This window comes from Schistocerca piceifrons, chromosome 2 (genome assembly GCF_021461385.2).
Source record: "Schistocerca piceifrons isolate TAMUIC-IGC-003096 chromosome 2, iqSchPice1.1, whole genome shotgun sequence".
Taxonomy (NCBI): Eukaryota; Metazoa; Arthropoda; class Insecta; order Orthoptera; family Acrididae; genus Schistocerca; species Schistocerca piceifrons.
Window position 1 is genome coordinate 650,084,797 of NC_060139.1, and position 20,805 is coordinate 650,105,601.

General features: G+C 43.7%; 1 protein-coding gene across 1 annotated transcript in view; it reads left to right on the plus strand.

The window, feature by feature from the left end:
• The first annotated feature begins 1,346 nt into the window (after nt 1-1,346).
• Nucleotides 1,347-20,805, plus strand: part of LOC124776637 (toll-like receptor 2 type-2) — a 109,840-nt gene continuing 90,381 nt past the window's right edge. The window contains exon 1 of the mRNA XM_047251726.1: nt 1,347-1,732. Within this exon, the coding sequence (XP_047107682.1) occupies nt 1,365-1,732 (368 nt within the window). The 5' untranslated portion in view covers nt 1,347-1,364. The remainder of the gene's footprint in view (nt 1,733-20,805) is intronic.

A 20,805-nucleotide genomic window follows, 5' to 3' on the forward strand; every position in this document is an offset into this window, starting at 1 on the left:
TTATAAGAAATTTGCAAACTATTACTTTGTGCATATCAGCAAACCGAAAGCGATTTTGTCCTATAATGGGGCACAGTTTACTTTCAAATTATGGAATGAAGGTATGGAAAGCAATGGGGTTGAAGTGGTCCACACTCTGCCTATTGCCTGGCCGGAAATCCAGAGAAACGATACTTGCGTGAGCTGGGTCGACTTTGCCAAACGTATTGTCACCACAATCAGAGGGGGTGGGGCAAATATATAAAAGATTTTGAAAAGATTATGAAGGCTTTGACGCACGAATCTACAGGATTCTCTCCGCAGGAAATCCTATTAGACTGTCAAGAGTTTGGTGGAACAGGTAACGGATTTCAGTCCACAAGTTAGTATTGACATTGAGGTGAAGAAAGAACGTTTAAGACGCGTGGTGTAGCCGCGCGGTCTAAGGCGTTGTCACGGTATCCATTAGTAACATTACGTATGTAGATTGTGGACAGTTGAGAATGTGGGTCTCACGGGAAGCGTGCAAGGGGTAAGTCCCTGCAGTCGCGCTATTCATCTGTCCACTCGGTGGCTCAGATGGACGCCGGCACGGTAGCTCAGCGTGTTCGGTCAGAGGTTTAGCTACCCTCTGTAATACAAAAACTGAGTGAACAGATCAACGAACAACCTGAACGGGTGTCATGAGACGTCCGCCCCGAACATATACAACGAACAAAGTAGAACAAAATTAGATCAACAAAGAATTAAGAAAAAAAATATGGATAGAGCGTCTGTCATGTAAGCAGGAGATCCGGGGCTGGAGTTCCCGTCGGGGCACAAATTTTCAGCTGTCCCCATCGAGGTATGTCAACAACACCTGTCGGCAACTGAGGGTTTCAATTAATTATCATTTATTCTAGCGAATCTGCACGGTCATCAACGGTATATGTTCTTTCGAGAACAGTTACTATCTTCATATATTATATTAGTTACCTATATCATTGAATTTATTCGCTCATTTAAAAACAAACCCGATAGAAAGGCGAGAGGAGGCAGAGAGTAAATAAGCAGCCACAGAGGAAACAGCGATGAGACTGGTGCTGCACTGCGCGCTGTAGATGCCCAACGGATGCAGGGTCGGGGTACACGCCCTCCGTTCCTTCGCTACGGGAAAGGCCCCGCTACTTACTTCCGTGCTCTGTGATTGCGACCCAGATCGCCACGTCAGAAAGCCGAGTTCATTTCGAGGACGTCGTAACGCTAGGGACGCGGCAGACACAGCGGACACGGTCTCCCCACCACGAGATGCGATAGAGCGGCCGAGGCGCCGCGAGGAAACTGTCGCTATCTGGTGCAGCGCAGCACTTTGGCCAGTGCGCGTGCGGCCGAGGGGCAGAGCGCTGATGCAGCCGGCGCTGGCGCTGCCTGTGCTTTTGCTCGCGGCGGCAGTCACCGCGGGAGATGCCGCATCCGCCAGCGACGACTGCAAGCCGCCGCGCCCAGCGGACGCGATATCCATCTACGACTGCTCGTGGTCGGGCACACACATACGATGCGAACACTTCCCACCGTGGTCTACGTTTAACAGAGGCATCGCCGTCCTGGAGCTGGCCGAGCCGGTGAGCAGCCGGGAGCTGGCCAAGGGCAGTACTCACTGCGTCCTGTTGAAGTTGTTCATCAGAGAGGACAACCGTGGCTGCAGGGAGTCGCTGATGTTCCGCAACTTCAAAGTGGGCTGGGTCCAATTCGCACCGGGCACCGCGAAGAAACGGTGAGTCACAGTCAGTTATTGCACTCTGACGCCGTTCTGTCTATATTTCGGGCGTCGACGCCCCTAATAACTGATAACGAGAGGATCAGATATATACGGTGTATCACTGTAATATACTGAGGTGACAAAAGCCATGGGATAGCGATATGCACATACACAGATGGCGGTAGTAGGGCAGTGTCTGGCGGCAATTAACAGACTTTAAACGCGGAATGGTAGTTGGACCTAGACGTACGGTACATTCGATTTAAAAAATCGCTTAAGGAATTCAGTATTCTGAGATCCACAGTGTCAAGAGTTTGATGAAGATACTAAATTTCAGGCATTACCTCTTACAACGGACAGTGGCCGACTGCTCTCACTTAACGACCGAGAGCAGCGGCGTTTGCGTAGAGTTGTCAGAGCTAACAGACAAGCAACATTGCATGAAATAACCGCAGAAATCAATGTGGGACGTACGAAGAACGTGTCCATTAGGGCAGAGCGAAATTTGGCGTTAATGGACTACGGCAGAATTCGACCGACCCGATTGCCTTTGCTTATGGCACGATATCGCCTACAGCCCCTCTCCTAGGCTCGTGGCTATATCGATTGGACCCTCGAAGACTGGCAAACTGTGGCTTGGTCAGGTGAGTCCCAATTTCAGTTGGTAAGAGCTGAGGGTAGGGTTCGGGTGTGGCGCAAACCCTACGAAGCGGTGGACCCAGGTTGTCAACAAGGCACTGTGGAAGCTGGTGGTGATCCCGTAATTATGTGGGCTGTGTTGACATGGAATGCACTAGATCCTGGTTATGTCCGGCTGCTTGGAGACCATTTGTAGCTTCATGTTCCCTAACAACAATGGAATTTTTATGGAGGGCAATGCGCAGTGCCACTGGGCCACAGTTGTTCGCGATTCATTTGAAGAACATTTTGAACAATTCGGGCGAATAATTTGGCCACTCCGATCGCCATACATGAATCACTTGGAACATTTTTGGGACGTAATCGAGAGGGCAGTTCGTGCACAAAATTCTGTACCGGCAGCAGTTTCGCAATTATGGACAGCTATAGAGACAGCAAAGCTCAGTCTTTTTGTAGGGAACTTGCAACGATTTGTTAAGTCCATGCTACGTCGAGATGCTGTACTACGCCGGGCAAAAGGAGGTCCGACACGATATTAAGAGGTATCCCATGAATTGTTTCACCTCTGTATAATATGGCACCACCATATCCTACATGTTCATACGAGATGTTACCAGAAAGTAACGGGAATGTTTAATTTCGCGGGCTTTATGCAACCGATTTTCAATATTTTTTTTATCTTTGTGGTACACATGCTACTGATGTATGTTAGTATCTTCAGCTGATTTGGATACTCAGTTTGTTGTTGACAGTCGGAAAGTGTTTTTGGGTGCTCAGCGTATTTTTACTTTTGAAAAAGATGGAGTAAAAATTTTGCATTAAATTTTTCTTGGGATAAAGGGCAGCACCGCACTCTAAATGTTGACTGGGACTTACAGCGAATCTGTTAGGAGTAAGACAAGATTTTACTAGAGGTATAAGCGTTTCAAACACGGTCAAGACGACATTGAAGACGATGACCGCTCTGGATGCCCTAGCACGACGGTTACTGATGGCAATGTGGAAGAAGTAAAGATAATGGTTCTGGAAAAATCGCCAAATCAGCATGAGAGACGTTGGTGATGATTGTAGGCGTATCCTTTGGTCCAAGATAAGCAATTATTCCGGACGTTTTGGGCATGAAACGTGTAGCAGCAAAGTTTGTTCCGAAATCGTTGAATTTCGACCAAAAACGACGTCGCGTAGACGTCGCTCAGCAACTGATGAATGAAGCCGACAACGATCCAGAACTTCTAAAGGTCATAACAGATGACGAAGCATGGGCATACGGGAAGGGCGTCGAAACCGAGGCCCAATCATCCCAATGGAAACTACCTCAAGAGCCAAAACCGAAAAAAATCGACGAGTTCGATCACATGTGAAGGTTCTTCTCACTGTTGTCATCGGTCACTGTTGCATGGGATAATGTATCATGAGTTCCTGCCTTGTGGTATACTACTTGGAAGTTATGCATCTTCTGCGTGAAGCAAATCGAAGAAAATGACCAAATTGTGGCAAAATCACTGGTGAAAATTGCATCACGACACCGCTCCCGCTGGCATCTCGCGATTTTTTGGCAAAAAACAAAACAGTTCTGTTGTCTCAGCCACAGTATTCGCTGGTCCCCTGCGACTTTAGTCTACGTCTGAGGCTGAAGAGAACCCTGAAAGGACGTCGTTTTGAGGCGATTGACGAAATAAAAACAGTGAGGTCCAGAAGTGCTTCTAAAATTGGGAAAAGCTCTACCACAGGTATATTATATCTGGGAGGGGGGGGGGGGGGGGAGTGGTTACTTTGAAGGGGACAAAGTTGATGCTGACGAATGAATAAGAATTCTTTAAGAAAAACAAAAATTCCAGTTACTTTTTTGATCTCACCTCGTACAGGGTGTACCATAATTAGGAGGATCGAGACTGTCGTGTATCTATATTAATGTGCGACATTTTTTACGACGGTCGTCGTCTGCAGCTTTTCACCTTCCATCGTTTTCCTGTCTGTCCGCCCTTATTCCTGAAGGCCCCTTGAATTTATCGTCTCATTGAAACTTCCTGTCATCCAAGTAGTATTCCGCTTTTTCTTCACTCAGCTGGTGTCCATTCATAGATACTTTTTGGGCATCGGCTGTCAATCACTCATTGGAGGTGGTCATACCATGTCCATATTTTACTATCTACGGCATCGAGAACAGTGTATTTTTCTACTATAATTTTGCGTATTCTTTTAGTTCTGACGCATTACAATCTAGAGTTGCGACAACTTTTTAGTTAACTTCCTTGTTTGACGCCATATGTAGTGATTCTATGATAGACATGTACAGCAAGACCTTTGTTTTCTTTGAAATTCTATCACTCAATAGCAAGGAGTTACGTTGGCCAATTACTTCCTTCCTTGCCCTCCTGTACATGTCATTTTAAACTGAGGAACATTTTCTGTTACATCATATGCACCATAAAGATGTATTTCGTGGAGTATTTCCAGACTGAGATTTTCGCTCTGCAGCGGAGTGTGCGCTGATATGAAACTTCCTGGAAGATTAAAACAGTGTGTCGGACCGAGACTCGAACTCGGGACCTTTGCCTTTCGCGGGCAAGTGCTCTACCATCTGAGCTACCCAAGCACGACTCACGCCCCGTCCTCACTGCTTCACTTCTGCCAGTACCCCGTCTCCTACCTTCCAAACCTTACAGAAGCTCTCCTGCAAACCTTACAGAACTAGCACTCCTGAAAGAAAGGATATTGTGGAGACATGGCTTGGCCACAGCCAGGGGGATGTTTCCAGAATGAGATTTTCGCTCTGCAGCGGAGTGTTCGCCGATGTGAAAATTCCTGGCAGATTAAAACTGTGTGCCGGACCGAGACTCCTTTCTTTCAGGAGTGCTAGTTCTGCAAGGTTCGCAGGAGAGCTTCTGTAAAGTTTGGAAGGTAGGAGACGAGATACTGGCAGAAGTGAAGCTGTGGGGACGGGGCGTGAGTCGTGCTTGGGTAGATCAGTTGGTAGAGCACTTGCCCGCGAAAGGCAAAGGTCCCGAGTTCGAGTCTCGGTCCGGCACACAGTTTTAATCTGCCAGGAAGTTTCATTTCCTGGAGTAGCATGGAAGATACGAGGGGTGTCCAATAAGTAATGGAACACATTTTTTGTGGCCAGTTTCTGTTGAAAAAATGTGGAATTTGTCCTGGGACATCGTGAAATATTCTCGCTTCAGCCCTTAAGGTTGTTACATGACGGCGCTACAATTATGTAGGTTATGTAGGCTTCAAAATGGCGCCTGTAACAGAGGTGCGTTCCAAGCAGAGAGCTGTCACTGAGTTTCTTTTGGCGGAAAACCAGAGCATCGGAGATATTCATTGGCGATTGCAGGTTGTCTCCTGAGACCTGGCTGTGAACAAAAGCACGTAAGTTGTTGGGCGAAGCGTCTGTAACTTGAAAAATTAAAACAACTTTTTCACCAACTTTTCTTGGTACTGGTCTTTTATTTTTTACATTTAAAGAAAATGGTATGATTAAATGTGTAAGCTGATGTGCTGTACAAACATGGAAATCTTTTTCTCTCTATCTTTAATAGCGCACTTGAAAATTCTTATACAGCGAAAGCCTCATTTGCGTGAAACGATGTCTGAATGAAGTCCTGGTTCCCAGGAAGGATTTTTGAATCTCTGAGCAACTCATCAGCACTGTTTCTTTTAACAACTTCGATACTTTTTCAGATGTGCCTCTTCAAATCTTTGTTTCCTCTCAGGGTTCTTCTACCTGTCCCTACGAACAACATGGCGCTGATCATGTGGTGTCACCGCCAGACACCACACTTGCTAGGTGGTAGCCTTTAAATCGGCCGCGGTCCGTTAGTATACGTCGGACCCGCGTGTCGCCACTGTCAGTGATTGCAGACCGAGCGCCACCACACGGCAGGTCTAGTGAGACGTCCTAGCACTCGCCCCAGTTGTACAGCCGACTTTGCTAGCGAAGCTACACTGACAAATACGCTCTCATTTGCCGAGATGATAGTTAGCATAGCCTTCAGCTACGTCATTTGCTACGACCTAGCAAGGCGCCATTACCAGTTAATATTGAGATTGTAAAACCTGTACAGTCAAGAGCGATGTACACCAATTATGGATTAAAGTTAAGTATTCCAGCAGCAACGTACCTTATTGGCTATATTAATTACATTGTCATTTTCCAGACCTCACGCCAGCCTGCGTGAGCTTAAACGCGTGCCTTTCGGCTTTCTCCAAACCCCGTGAATTGGCTCCTGCCAATTCACAACAGATCACGTATTTATTCTCCAGAGCACATCACTATTTTCTTTATTTGCGAGGCAGTACCGTGATATAACACAAGGTGAGGTTATATTGTGTCTACCGATCTTGAACCTTTACATGGATTATGTCCAAAACGATCAGACAGTACAAATGCAATATATCAAGAACCAGAGCATGTTTATACAAATAACCACAGTCTACTGAAAATTGTCTTATGTATCATAAATTCGATTTTCAGAGCTGTGTCTGATTTTGAACTATTGAAGAAACGTCTTGATGGTTGTACACAGAATCAGAATGGGAGTGCAAACAACGTCATTTGGAATGTAACTCCTCTATTCATATTATTCATGGAGCGTCTTGCAACATGTTCTCCCCCCCCCCCTCCCCCCCTCCCCCTCCCCCCCACACAAACTCGCTACTTCTGGTAGCACTGTCAGCATATAAAAAAATTGCCATTATTCTGTTTGTTTATCTGCCTGGAAATTTCTTCTTTTTAAAAATTCATTGATCGAATCGCGCCACTCTTGCACTGAACTAACAGTACGAGTCACAAAGCGGAAACAAAGAGATTGTGTTATCCTGGAGACTGGTCATCTTTACTCAGTTTTTTTTTTATTGGAGAGGGCAGCAGCCAGCCCTCTGACCGAACACGCTGAGCTACTGTGCCGGCCCGACACTAGACCAAGAGCTGCGGTCAGCAGTCTGTGGTATCATCAGTTGCTTTAACACGTCCAGGTATGTTTGTTGCAACACTCAGTTCACTGAACGAAACTGGAGCGCGCAAATTTTGTGCTGAACTCGCACAGTCACGATCAAACTTTTCTACTTTATTTTGCATTCTCTGTAATTCCTATCGATATAATGCTACGCATTAAATTTTTTTTAACTGTTCGTAATCGCTATATTCATTTTGAACTGTTCCGCAGCTCATCCATGGTCCGTGGACGATAACTATACACCAAGGATTTGAGATGATCCCATAAGAAAAAGTCGTACGGGGCTAAATATGGCGAGCGTGACAGCCGTCGAATATCGCCCCTCAAAAACATGAGATGGTCGGGGAAGTGTTTGCGCAAGAGAGTCACTGACGTCTGTGCCGTGTGAGCCGTAGCGCAGTCTTCTTGGAATTAGACATCTTCCACATCTATTTCTTGAAGTTCGGGAAGGAAAAAAAAAAAATGCTCAATCATCGGGACATAAAGCTCAGAAGCTATCTAACTGCCGTATCGTTCTCTTCGAGAAAACCGTGGGCGAGTAATGCCAATTTCGGATAATGCGCACCTAACAGTATCACGTACTGTGTGCAGAGGTTGCTCGTGAAGTTCTCTGCGCTTCGTGCCATTCTAATATCGCAAGTTCTGTTTACTCACGCATCCAGACAACAAGGGTGTCATGAGCAGATTTTCGATCAAGGCTTCACATGCGTTTTTTTTTTCGAGGAACAGAATTGTGTGGGTTAAGACTGTGTACTAGAGCCAGTTTGTATGGATGAAATTTTAAGTCTTTATGAAGAATTCGTCTCACTATGCGATGAGCAACTGCAAGAGCAGTTGCACGTTTGCATGCAGATCGCTTGGGGGAATTCAAAATCGCCAGCCATACTTCACCGTTTTGCCGTGTCCTGGTGGCTCTCGAAGGTCATGGTTTCTATTTCTGCACACTACCAGTATGCGTTAAAGTGTCCAACCGCATTACTTTCGATGAGGAACACAGCCAGCAGGGGTGATATTAAACTTTTCCCTGAATGCACGCTGGTTTGCAATGACCGAACGGCCATTGGAAAAGTAAGTCGTCGCCACGTTCACGCGTTCCCCTCCCGTCCATTGCATGGTCGCTACTAAACTGACCTTAAAAAACGTCAGGTCCCACTGTTTCGAATGCCGCACAACCCCACGCTACAATATTGATAACGGACGCTATGTAGCGCACGTTTCAGATAAGGAAGCTCCCGTACCGTAACCTTGACATTGATAAAAAATTGCAAGGAATGTAGAATAAAGTTTAAATTTTTTCCAAACTGTACAGATGTTCTGTATGACTCCTTTTGGTCATGGGTGAAGAATTAAGAGATAATACATTTCACACCATACATTTCAATGAGGAGTGACAGACGTGAACGCATTATAAATGAGCATTTTCAGTCCTAGAATTGTTTTCGGCAAAGGAGAAATCCGTATCAAGCTGTGGTATCAATAGTTCCCTTTACCTCGTCCACATTTGGTTGTTGAAGCACTCAGCTCAGTGAAGGAAACCGGAGCGTGCAATTTTTGCGTTGGCCTCGCACAGTCGCAGTCGAAGTTTTCAACTTACTTTTGCATTCTCTATAATTATTGACGATGTGACGCTATGCATAAAGGAGTTTTAACTGTTCGTAATCGCTATATTCATTTTTAACTGAGCCGTATTAGATGTGGAATTACTGAAAAGTTCGAATGACTGATATTTTCAGGGAATGTGTCGTGACAAACCTATGTCAGCGTATTTTAGAATCTAAATTAAAAATACTGGAATTAAGCTAAATACAAAGTACATATGTCTTTTCGAAGAGGGTGTCTTCTACTACTTTAGTACACAAGGAAAAAAAGAAATAATTTGCGTAGTTTTCTTGGTCCAGATCTCTTTAATAGTGAAAAACAAGACAGGTGTAAATATACAGGGTGTATCAAAATGAATCATTTGATTTATAAAAAATCATAACTATTATTTTATTTGCAATATGTGAATGAACAACGTACTGTGGGAAAGAACAGACTCTCGAGTTTTGTTTGGTTCCCTCTAGGTAGCAGGAGTGTGCGCCCACTTCAGTTCTGGTAAAAATGGTGTCGGGACAACAGAATCGTTTTGTGTTCTACGTTTTGCGCAGTGCGGGTCAGTAATAACTGTTTAGCGTGATTTTCGTATTAGTTATGATGTGGATCCTCTTACAGTACAGAGCATTAGACGACAGCATGAACAATTCCGAGAAACTGGTATTTCGTGTAAAGGCAAGTATCCAGGCCGTCCCCGAGTGTCTGCTACAGATGTCGAGAGCATCCGCCATAGTTTCACAAGGAGTCCGCCGAAATCCGTTCGTCGTGCAGCTCGACAGCTCAGCATGCCCGCGATGTCCGTCTGGTGTGTGTCACATCGACGATTACACATGAAACCTTTCAAAATTCAGCTGCTGCAAGCTCTTCGTGAAGGTGACAAACAACAACGTGTGGAGTTCTGTAATTTCGCTCTTGGTAAGATGGAGGATGAGAGTTTTCTTCCACGCTTAGTGTTTAATGACGAGGCAACATTTCATTTAAATGGAAAGGTGAACCGTTATAATGTGAGAATATGAGATACGGGACAACTACATGAAGCTGTACAGCATGAGAGCGACTCTCCAAAATTTAATGTGTTTTTTGTAGTTTCACGGGAAAAGGTGCATGGTCGACTTTTCTTTGCCGAGAACACTGTTACAAGAAGCACATATCTCAATATGCTCCAGAAGTGATTCGAACGACTTGATTTACCAACAGGATGGGCACCGCCACACTGGCATCTGTGGGTTTTTTTTAAATCGAAGAATTATTGAACGATGGATCGGTCGCACTGGACCAAATGATTCTGCCTTACTGTATGTGATTATTTCCCATGGGGGTTTATAAAAGACTCTGTTTGTGTGTCTCCGTTACCAACAACAATGAATGAAATGAGACATCACATAACAGTAGCTGTGGAAGCTGTAGCTCAAGACATGGTCGCTGCAGTGTGGGAACAGTTTAAATACCACATTGACACGTGCCGTCATCTCAAGGGGGGGTTATTGAACACCCATGAAAAGGTATGAAAAGAAAAAAAAACTTTTTGAGTTTGCCGTTCATCAAAAAACAATATTCATTGCATATGTTTATTAGTTTCGGACGAATCTTTTTGATACACCCTGTACAATAAAAGAAGCAAGAACCTTCCGGTAAAGATGAGTCCGCAAAAAGCTGTTTACGAGAAAACTGTGAACGAGTGGTTACGACTCGCCACCCAGTACGGTGGTAAATATTGTTCTAGTTAGTAGAAACCTACTTGAAATGCAAACTTTTAGATTAAACAAGCCGTAGCTTAACAAGAAACACAACTCTACTTCAACACAATAAATATTACATTATTTATTATACACTCGTGCCTGTTTGGCTCAAATGGCTCTGAGCACTATGGGACTTAACTTCTGAGGTCATCAATCCCCTAGAACTTATAACTACTTAAACCTAACTAACCTAAGGACATCACACACATCCATGCCCGAGGCTGGATTCGAATCTGCGACCGTAGCAGTCGCGTGGTTCCGGACTGAAGCGCCTAGAACCGCTCGGCCACCGAGGCCGGCTCGTGCCTGTTTACGGGGCTGTTACATCTGTCGTCCTCGCTTCCGAATTCAATACTGCACTCGTCTATGCAGTCAGTTACAAATTCTTTCAAACAATCCCCGCATCAACTCGCAAATCTTGACAAGACTATAGTAACTGTACGAAAGTTATTGCTGTACACTTCACTTTTTAGAAGACCTCAGACAGGAGAAAACGCAGACGATTGAGATCAGATGATCCTGGAGGCCAAGATACGGGGTCCCGGTCCATCTGTCAGTCTTGGACCATATTAGCGCCTTAGATTAGCAAAATGTGCTGATGCACACTCATCCATGTACCACATTACCCAGTCGTGGGCCACGGGTGATGTTTGAGTCCAATTACATGCGATCTTAAACGAAAAGTTTACATTTCAGTAAATTCATACTAAACACAAACTGATAATTAACTCGCAAACACAACGTTAACGTAACTATGTCTTCTGGAAAGTTTTTGCTCGTATTAAAGTAGACTTTCATCGGCGTCAGTTTTCCTTTCTAATCGTGGTACACCCCTGTATAGCATTCCTCCCATTCTTTAAACACAGTCTGTGTGTTTTCTACACCACAGTTTTCTTCATCAGATAGCATTCGACAAATAACATTTACAAAATAAAGAAAGATGAGAAGCAAACATAACACAAAAAAGAGAAGAGGAACTGGTACCACTTTGGTATTTGGGCATTTCGTTATGAACAAATAAAAATGCTACCTTAAAAATTACTTCTAAATACAGGGTAACCCAAAAGTCCGGTAATATTCGAAAATTCAATACTTCACGGAATGCTGTGAGTAGAGAGGTAAAATTTGATGCACCTGCTTGAAATTACATGAGGTTTTATTGAAACAAAAAAAAATGTACAAAATGACAAACCGATGCCGCTTCACATGATACAAAGGCAACAATTAGCACAGCAATTGATTTTTAACGAAGATAGTGTTCTTTATAACAGGTGCTCACCATGACTGCCGTCATTCATCAACAACAGCCTACCTGTAATCGAGGGACAATGCTGTGAACAACAAATCTAGGGCCGGCCGCGGTGGCCGTGCGGTTCTGGCGCTGCAGTCCGGAACCGCGGGACTGCTACGGTCGCAGGTTCGAATCCTGCCTCGGGCATGGGTGTGTGAGATGTCCTTAGGTTAGTTAGGTTTAAGTAGTTCTAAGTTCTAGGGGACTTATGACCTAAGATGTTGAGTCCCATAGTGCTCAGAGCCATTTGAACCATTTGAACAAATCTAGGGACAATGTTGTGAACAGCATTGTACAGCATATCAGTAAGTCTGGTGAGAAACTGCCGTCGGATGTTGTCTTTCTGCATCGCTAATGATGTCGGACGATCGCAGTAGATTTGCGACTTCAGTTTACTCCTCAACCGACAATCGCACGGACTGGGGACCTGGCGGCTCAGCACGCGATCCTCACCAAACACACTGCGTAAGAGATCTCTTACACACGTGTGGCAATATGGGATGGAGCCAGGGTTGCCACAGTAAACAGACAAAATTACCGAACATTTTCTGGCCAAAGGATTTGCTGAGCTAGGGGCTGTGAGTAAACACAATAACACACTCAGTAAATGTTACAAACTATATTTATTACAGCTCGTTGCAGCTTTCAACAGATTTTTATTACCTTTAATTTTTTGGTGAAAGTCGTTGCATGTTGCACCTGCTTTTACCATATCGGCATTCAATTTGTTTCTAGCGTCAGATCATAAATTATTTATGTGGCTGAGACTGCTTCCACATACGCTTTGGTGCGGGTAACTGTCATTATCCTTCTGATAACTTCTTTTATGTTCGGCGTTTCTTCTCCGTTTAAAAAAGATTTGCAGGAAAACGAGTTTGTGGACGTAGAAGTTCGAATTTATAATTGCTCCAAAGCTTACTTCAGTATTCGGGTCGCGACATATAAGCTATCTAAATTAGTGATTTGAATGGAATAATTCTAAAATTACCGAACCATTCATAATAAGGTACCGATAACCGAATACATGGCTGAAATATCGAACAGTTCTTTAAAAAATCGAACACCTGCAATCCAGGGTGAAGGCGCCATCCTGCGTGAAAGTGGTACCTTCCAGCAGGTGTTTATCAGCCACGCTAAGGATGATCTGACACCCTCTCTGACTACAGCTCATTTTATACCCGATTCTCTTGCTGCATCAGTGCCATGTTGCTGTCCAGCGCCATTTGTTGGCCAGTTTCTGCACTCGTTTCGTGGTTCAATGAAAGCCCACTTCATTTCAGGCATTTGTGACAATTTTTACCTTTCTACCTACCTCTCTATATACATCTTCAAATGTTAACGGACTTTCGTGTCACCCTGTACTACGTTGATTATAGTTTTCGTATGCCCATCCTTGTGATTGGAGGATGGAGGGACTTCGGCCATTCACCTACGTAATAAAATGGAACACCTAGAGTCGTCCTTACGGTGTTACGTGGTTCCCAGTTTCGGTGTTTCTGCGCACCATCTTCAGACCTTAACTGACGCTGAGGAGGTTAACACTAATCGTGTACATGATTCATTAGTGGCCAACATCTAAAAACTGGTTTTGGCAGACAACGATGTTGTGTCTTCAACTTACAATTGGTTGGTAGTTGAAGGTTGGAGGCACAACATCGTTCTCGCAGGTAGTCTGCGAAAACTAGTTTATAGACGTTAGCCACTAATGAACCGTGTATACCATTATAGTTAACCCCCCTCAGCATCAGTTACGACCGGAAGATGGTGCAGTGAAGCACCGAAACTGGTAGCCATATAATAAATAACATCGAAATGACGGCTGTAGGGTTCCATTTTGTTACGCTTATACTTTTCTTGAGCATGGAATGTCAGATCCCTCAATCGAACAGGTAGGTTAGAAAATTTAAAAACGGAAATGGATAGGTTAAAGTTAGATGTAGTAGGAATTAGTGAAGTTCGGTGGCAGGAGGAACAAGACTTTTGCTCAGGCGAATACAGGATTATAAATACAAAATCAAATAGGGGTAATGCAGGAGTCGGTTTAATAATGAATAAAAAGTAGGAGTGCGGGTAAACTACTACAAACAGCACAGTGAACGCCTTATTGTGGCCAAGATAGACACGAAGCCCACGCCTACTACATTAGTACAAGTTTATATGCCAACTAGCTCTGCAGATGACGAAGAAACTGAAGAAATGTATGATGAAATAAAAGAAATTATTCAGATAGTGAAGGGAGACGAAAATTTAATAGTCATGGGTGACTGGATTCGGTAGTAGGACAAGGGAGAGAAGGAAACGTAGTAGGTGAATATGGATTGGGGCTAAGAAATGAAAGAGGAAGCCGCCTGGTAGAATTTTGCACAGAGCTTAACTTAATCATAGCTAACACTTGGTTCAAGAATCATAAAAGAAGGTTGTATACATGGAAGAAGCCTGGAGATACTGACAGGTTTCAGATGGATTATAAAATGGTAAGACAGAGATTCAGGAACCAGGTTTTAAATTGTAAGACATTTCCAGGGGCAGATGTGGACTCTGACCACAATCTCATTGATTATGAACTGTAGATTAAAACTGAAGAAATTGCAAAAAGGTGGGAATTTAAGGAGATGGGACCTGGATAAACTGACTAAACCAGAGGTTGTACAGAGTTTCAGAGAGAGCGTAAGGAAACAATTGACAGGAATGGGGGAAAGAAATACAGTAGAAGAAGAATGGGTAGCTTTGAGAGAAGAAGTAGTGAAGGCAGCAGAGGATCAAGTGGGTAAAAAGACGAGGGCTAGTAGAAATCCTTGGGTAACAGAAGAAGTATTGAATTTAATTGATGAAAGGAGAAAATATAAAAATGCAGTAAATGAAGCAGGCAAAAAGGAGTACAAACGTCTCAAAAATGAGATCGACAGGAACTGCAAAATGGCTAAGCAGGGATGGCTAGAGGACAAATGTAAAGATGTAGAGGCATATCTCACTAGGGGTAAGGTAGATACAGCCTACAGGAAAATTAAAGAGACCTTTGGAGAAAAGAGAACAACTTGTATGAATATCAAGAGCTCAGATGGAAACCCAGTTTTAAGCAAAGAAGGGAAAGCAGAAAGGTGGAAGGAGTATATAGAGGGTCTACACAAGGCCGATGTACTTGAGGACAATATTATGGAAATGGAAGAGGATGTAGATGAAGATGAAATGGGAGATAAGATACTGCGAGAAGAGTTCGACAGAGCACTGAAAGACCTGAGCCGAAACTAAGCCCCGGGAATAGATAACATTCCATTAGAACTACTGACGGCCTTGGGAGAGCCAGTCCTGACGAAACTCTACCATCTGGTGAGAAAGATGTATGAGACAGGCGAAATACCCTCAGACTTCAAGAAGAATATAATAATTCCAATCCCAAAGAAAGCAGGTGCCGACAGATGTGAAAATTACCGAACAATCAGTTTAATACGTCACGGGTGCAAAATACTAACGCGAATTCTTTACAGACGAATGGAAAAACTGATAGAAGCCGATCTCGGGGAAGATCAGTTTGGATTCCATAGAAATATTGGAACGCGTGAGGCAATACTGACCCTACGACTTATCTTAGAAGCTAGGTTAAGGAAAGGCAAACCTACGTTTCTAGCACTTGTGGACTTAGAGAAGGCTTTTGACAATGTTGACTGGAATACTCTCTTTCAAATTCTAAAGGTGGCAGGGGTAAAATACAGGGAGCGAAAGGCTATTTACAATTTGTACAGAAACCAGATGGCAGTTATAAGAGTAGAGGGGCATGAAAGGGAAGCAGTGGTTGGGAAGGGAGTGAGACAGGGTTGTAGCCTCTCCCTGATGTTACTCAATCTGTATATTGAGCAAGCAGTAAAGGAAACAAAAGAATAATTCGGAGTAGGTATTAAAATCCATGGAGAAGAAATAAAAACTTTGAGGTTCGCCGATGACATTGTAATTCTGTCAGAGACAGCAAAGGATTTGAAAGAGCAGTTGAACGGAATGGATAGTGTCTTGAAAGGAGGATATAAGATGAACATCAACAAAAGCAAAACGAGGATAATGGAATGTAATCGAATTAAGTCAGGTGATGCTGAGGGAATTAGATTAGGAAATGAGACACTTAAAATAGTAAATGAGTTTTGCTATTTGAGGAGCAAAATAAATGATAATGGTCGAAGTAGAAAGGATATAAAATGTAGACTGGCATTGGCAAGGAAAGCATTTCTGAAGAAGAGAAATTTGTTAACATCGAGTATAGATTTAAGTGTCAGGAAGCCGTTTCTGAAAGTATTTGTATGGGGCGTAGCCATGTACGGAAGTGAAACATGGACGATAAATAGTTTGGACAAGAAGAGAATAGAAGCTTACAGAAGAATGCTGTAGATTAGATGGGTAGATCATATAACTAATGAGGAGGTACTGAATAGGATTGGGGAGAAGAGAAGTTTGTGGCACTACTTGACTAGAGGAAGGGATCGGTTGGTAGGACATGTTCTGAGGCTTCAAAGGATCACCAATTTAGTATTGGAGGGAAGCGTGGAGGGTAAAAATCGTAGAGGGAGACCAAGAGATGAATACACTAAACAGAATTAGACGGATGTAGGCTGAAGTAGGTACTGGGAGATGAAGAAGCTTGCACAGGATAGAGTAGCATGGAGAGCTGCATCAAACCAGTCTCAGGACTGAAGACCACAAAAACAACAACAACAACATACTTTTCTTCTGATCACATCTTTCAAACGCCCCCCTGGTGTTTTCAGTGAGTAATCTGGTATAATCCGGCTGAATATTGAGTCATTCTTTTTACAACTTCATCTGTTGTTCTTTCTGTCATTCCCCTTATACGGTCTGTATAATTTTTTTCAACTGATTCCATGTAGGTATAAGACATCCTAAGATTTTGGCGGTATTTCCGTAGAATAAGATAGTTCAAAGTTTCGTAAACAATAATGTCCATGTTATCTTTCAGGCTTCTGTCTTGCTATGTCTGGGAGCCTACTTGATTAGTTTTCCAGCATAATTGTGTAACCATTCTTTCAACAATATCAAGTAACTGCCTTTAGTCATCGTGCCGTAATAAATGAGAAATCCTTCATCGCAACCAAATACAAACATCACACTGTCCCGTGGAGCTTGCGATACAAACGTACAGACACTAAATTTACATTTTTCCATAAATACAGTGTCCTCTCACCATTCATTCTTTATTAACGTAGGTTTTTACAAGTCCAACCTTTACCTGTGATTGACCTCGTTAATGGGTTCTTTTCAAGTAACTTGCCTGTTGTAAAGAAACAAAAGTGAGACTTCACATCTTTTGCATTTTACATACATATATTTCACACAATGTGATCGCTTAGCTCCCCTTTTGTTGACAACAGTGACAACGTAATAAATGCTCAACAAGTCTCTGTACATGGCATGGCAGACAGCACTTCGCACAAATATTAGCGAGTTTCTTATTTTTTCCTGGTCTTATGAAGTGTATCATGCGGTCGACACTTTAGTTTGGATTTGGAAATATTAATGGTAGACGATGGCTAGATGCCCTTCCTGAAGCCACACCCTTCTTTCCGGGAGGGAATGAGTGTTCCCCATCTCCCTGCGTCTAAAGTTTCCCATGTGAAAGTGCAAAAGGAAGATTTCGAAGTGTTTGCGGGTTGCGCAACTGAGGCGGGACATGGGTATCAGCCCGGGATTCACCTACTTGGATGTGGGAAACAGCCCAAAACCCACATCCCAAATGGGCGGCATACCGACCCTCGTCGTTCAATGCGCCGGGCGGATTCGATCCGGGAATGGCGCGCCTCACCGAATCCCTGCCGCGGCTTGCTAACGCGCACGACTCTCCGGCCGTGTAAGCATTAGCGCCTTTCAGTCTGTCACTATCCGTTTGGAGCGAGGGAAAAGGACAACAAATACAGTATATGCCTTGGTACGCGTCCTCGCCACTCTTGTGTAAAATTACCCCGCACGGTTTAGCTTCGTAACCTCAATCGCTGATACTTAACGATGTGCAGATCCCGAAAGGTTATCACTAATCCTATAATCTGACACTCTGATGGTCCTTCTCGTTTTCATGGAAATACACTCTAAGACGAAAACGGAATAAGGAGAGGGAAAAAATGAGGCACCACAAAGGAATTATCCGAATGGGACGGAAGTCGATAGATGTGGTGTATATGTAGAGACAAACAAATGATTACAATTTCAGAAAAATTGGATGATTTATTCAAGAGAAAGAGCTTCACAGATTGAGCGATTCAGTACCGCATTGGTCCACCTCTGGCCATCATGGAAGCAGTTTTCGTCTTGGCACTGATTGACAGGCTTGTTGGATGTCCTCCAGAAGGGATAGCGTGCCAAATTCTGTGCATTTGGCTCGTTAGATCGTCAAAATCCAGGGATAGTTGTAGGACCCTGCCCATAATGCTCCAGTCGTCCTCAGTTGGGGAGAGGCAGGGTTTGGCAAGCCCTTAGACAAGCAATAGAAACTCTCACCATGAGCGGGCGGACATTATCTTGCTGAAATGTAGGCTGAGGATGGGTTTTCAGGAAGGGCAATAAAACAAATCGTAGAACATCGTCAAAGTATCGCTGCGCTGTAAACGTGCCGCGGATGACAACCAAAGGGGTCCTGGTATGAAAAGAAATGGCACTTCTTACCATCTCTCCTGATTGTCTAGCCGTATGGGAGGCGACTGTCAGGTTGGTACCCCACCACCGTCTAGGGCGCCTCCAGACGCCTCTTCGTTGTCACCGGGACTCAGTTAGAAACTGGACTCATCACTGAAGACAATCTTACACCAGTCAATGACATTCCAGATCTAAGACATGTCTGCAGATGGCCCGGACAGCAGTGGGATACCAACTTGACTGTCGCCCGCCATACGGCCTGACAACCAGTAGTGATGCTCTGGTGTGCCTTTTCTTATAATAGCAGGACCTTTTTGGTTGCATACGCTGCACCCTTACAGGACGGTGGTACGTCGATGATAATATGTGCCCCGTTTTGTTGCCCTTCATGGGAAACTATCCTGACCTGACGTTTCAGCAAGATAATGTCCGTCCGCACACGAGGAACGTTTCTACGGCTTGTCTTCTTGTTTTCGAAACCCTACTTTGGCCAGCAAGGTAGCAGGCTGTCTCCCCGGTTGAGGACGTTTGGAGCATTATGGACGGGGCGCTCCAACCAGCTCGGAATTTTGCCCATCTAACGCCCTAATTGGACAGAATTTGGCACGGTATCCCTCAGGACAACCAATAACTTTGTCAATGAAGGCCAAGCCGAATAACAGCTTGCGTAAGGACCAGAGGTGGAACAAAGCGGTACTCATTTGACCGGTTTGTGAAGCTCTTTCTGTTGAATGAATCATCCTAATTTTTCTGAAGTTGTAATTATTTCTTTGTTTCCACGTGTAAATCACATCTATCGTTTTCAATCCCATTGCCGTAATACCTTCGTATAGCTACGTATATTCCCGTACATGAGAGACTTTTAAAATGAAAGTCGCTTGCCCAGTTTCGCCGGATAAATACGATGTAGCAGTGCTTCTGTTGTTACAAAGTACGATGTAATGTTCCTTCGGACATGCATGCATGCATGCTCATCGGAAGCAGTCGCCTTACCATTTTTTTTCTTTTACCAAGGTCTCCTGCTCACTTTTTTTTCCTTCTACATGAGCAAAATGTTGCAGGTAATGAGAAAACAAATAAAAATCTCTGTTGTTTGAAAATAAAAGACGATGTTCTACATAAAATAAATCAATATTTCTTGCAAACGTAAATAAATATACTTTCTCAACATCCTTCTCTTTTTGTAAACGCAAATAACTATAGTTTCTCAACATCACTACTTCTTATGTTTTTATTTTTTATTCTTATTTGTTTATTTTTCTAGGGGAGCGCATGAAAAAGAAAACCAATAGGTTGAAGGGAAAAGAGAAGTGAAAGAAATTAGGAAGACGTGCTGCGCCATGCTCTACTTTCTCGTGCCGTCAAAACAAGGGCCATTATTAGGCTCTCCGAGCAAGCCGGCCGAAGTGGCCGAGCGGTTCTAGGCGATACAGTCTGGAACCGCGCGACCGCTACGGTCGCAGGTTCGAATCCTGCCTCGGGCATGGGTGTGTGTGTTGTCCTTAGGTTAGTTAGGTTTAAGTAGTTCTAAGTTCTAGGGCACTGATGACCTCAGACGTTAAGTCCCATAGTGCTCAGAGACATTTGAACCACCTCCGAGCAAGACCGACGGCGAGACTCAAGCTTCCATATCTAGTGAACCATGTGTTTACAACATACGATCGTACATCTGTTATACATACTTCGTTACTGAGGAGACATTTTAATAGAAAGTCACTTGCCCATTGTAATTGTCGTCATTACGTATACGTACAGCTTATTGTTGTCGTTATTCGCAACTGCGAATAAGTTTCATGTATTTCATAATGGCTGCAGTCGCCACAGCGCCCGTGACTTCGGACAAGCATGCCTCTCCGAAGGAATATTGCATCGTACTTTGTAACAACACTGGCAATATCGTAATACAGTGCTTCGCTCGCTGTCTGAAGTATGTCCATGAAATGTGGTACGTCATGACCAATATAGAGGCGTAGGATAAAAGTTTCTAGAACAAAGTAATGAACAATGAAGACTGACATTGCAAGGGAGAAGCGAATGGTCTTAATGTAATTTATTAAATAAAAATTGTGTGGCATAAAAGCTTTTAATGCCTAGCTCTCAATTTTTGGTGTACAGTTAAAGTACGATAGCTAGTTTCGGTTGTTCTCTAAAACCATCTTCAGATCCTTCAGATCCTAAAAAAGCGATGAACATGCACTGAAAAACATCGTCTTTAGCTGTAGTCATGCAGCGACATGCATT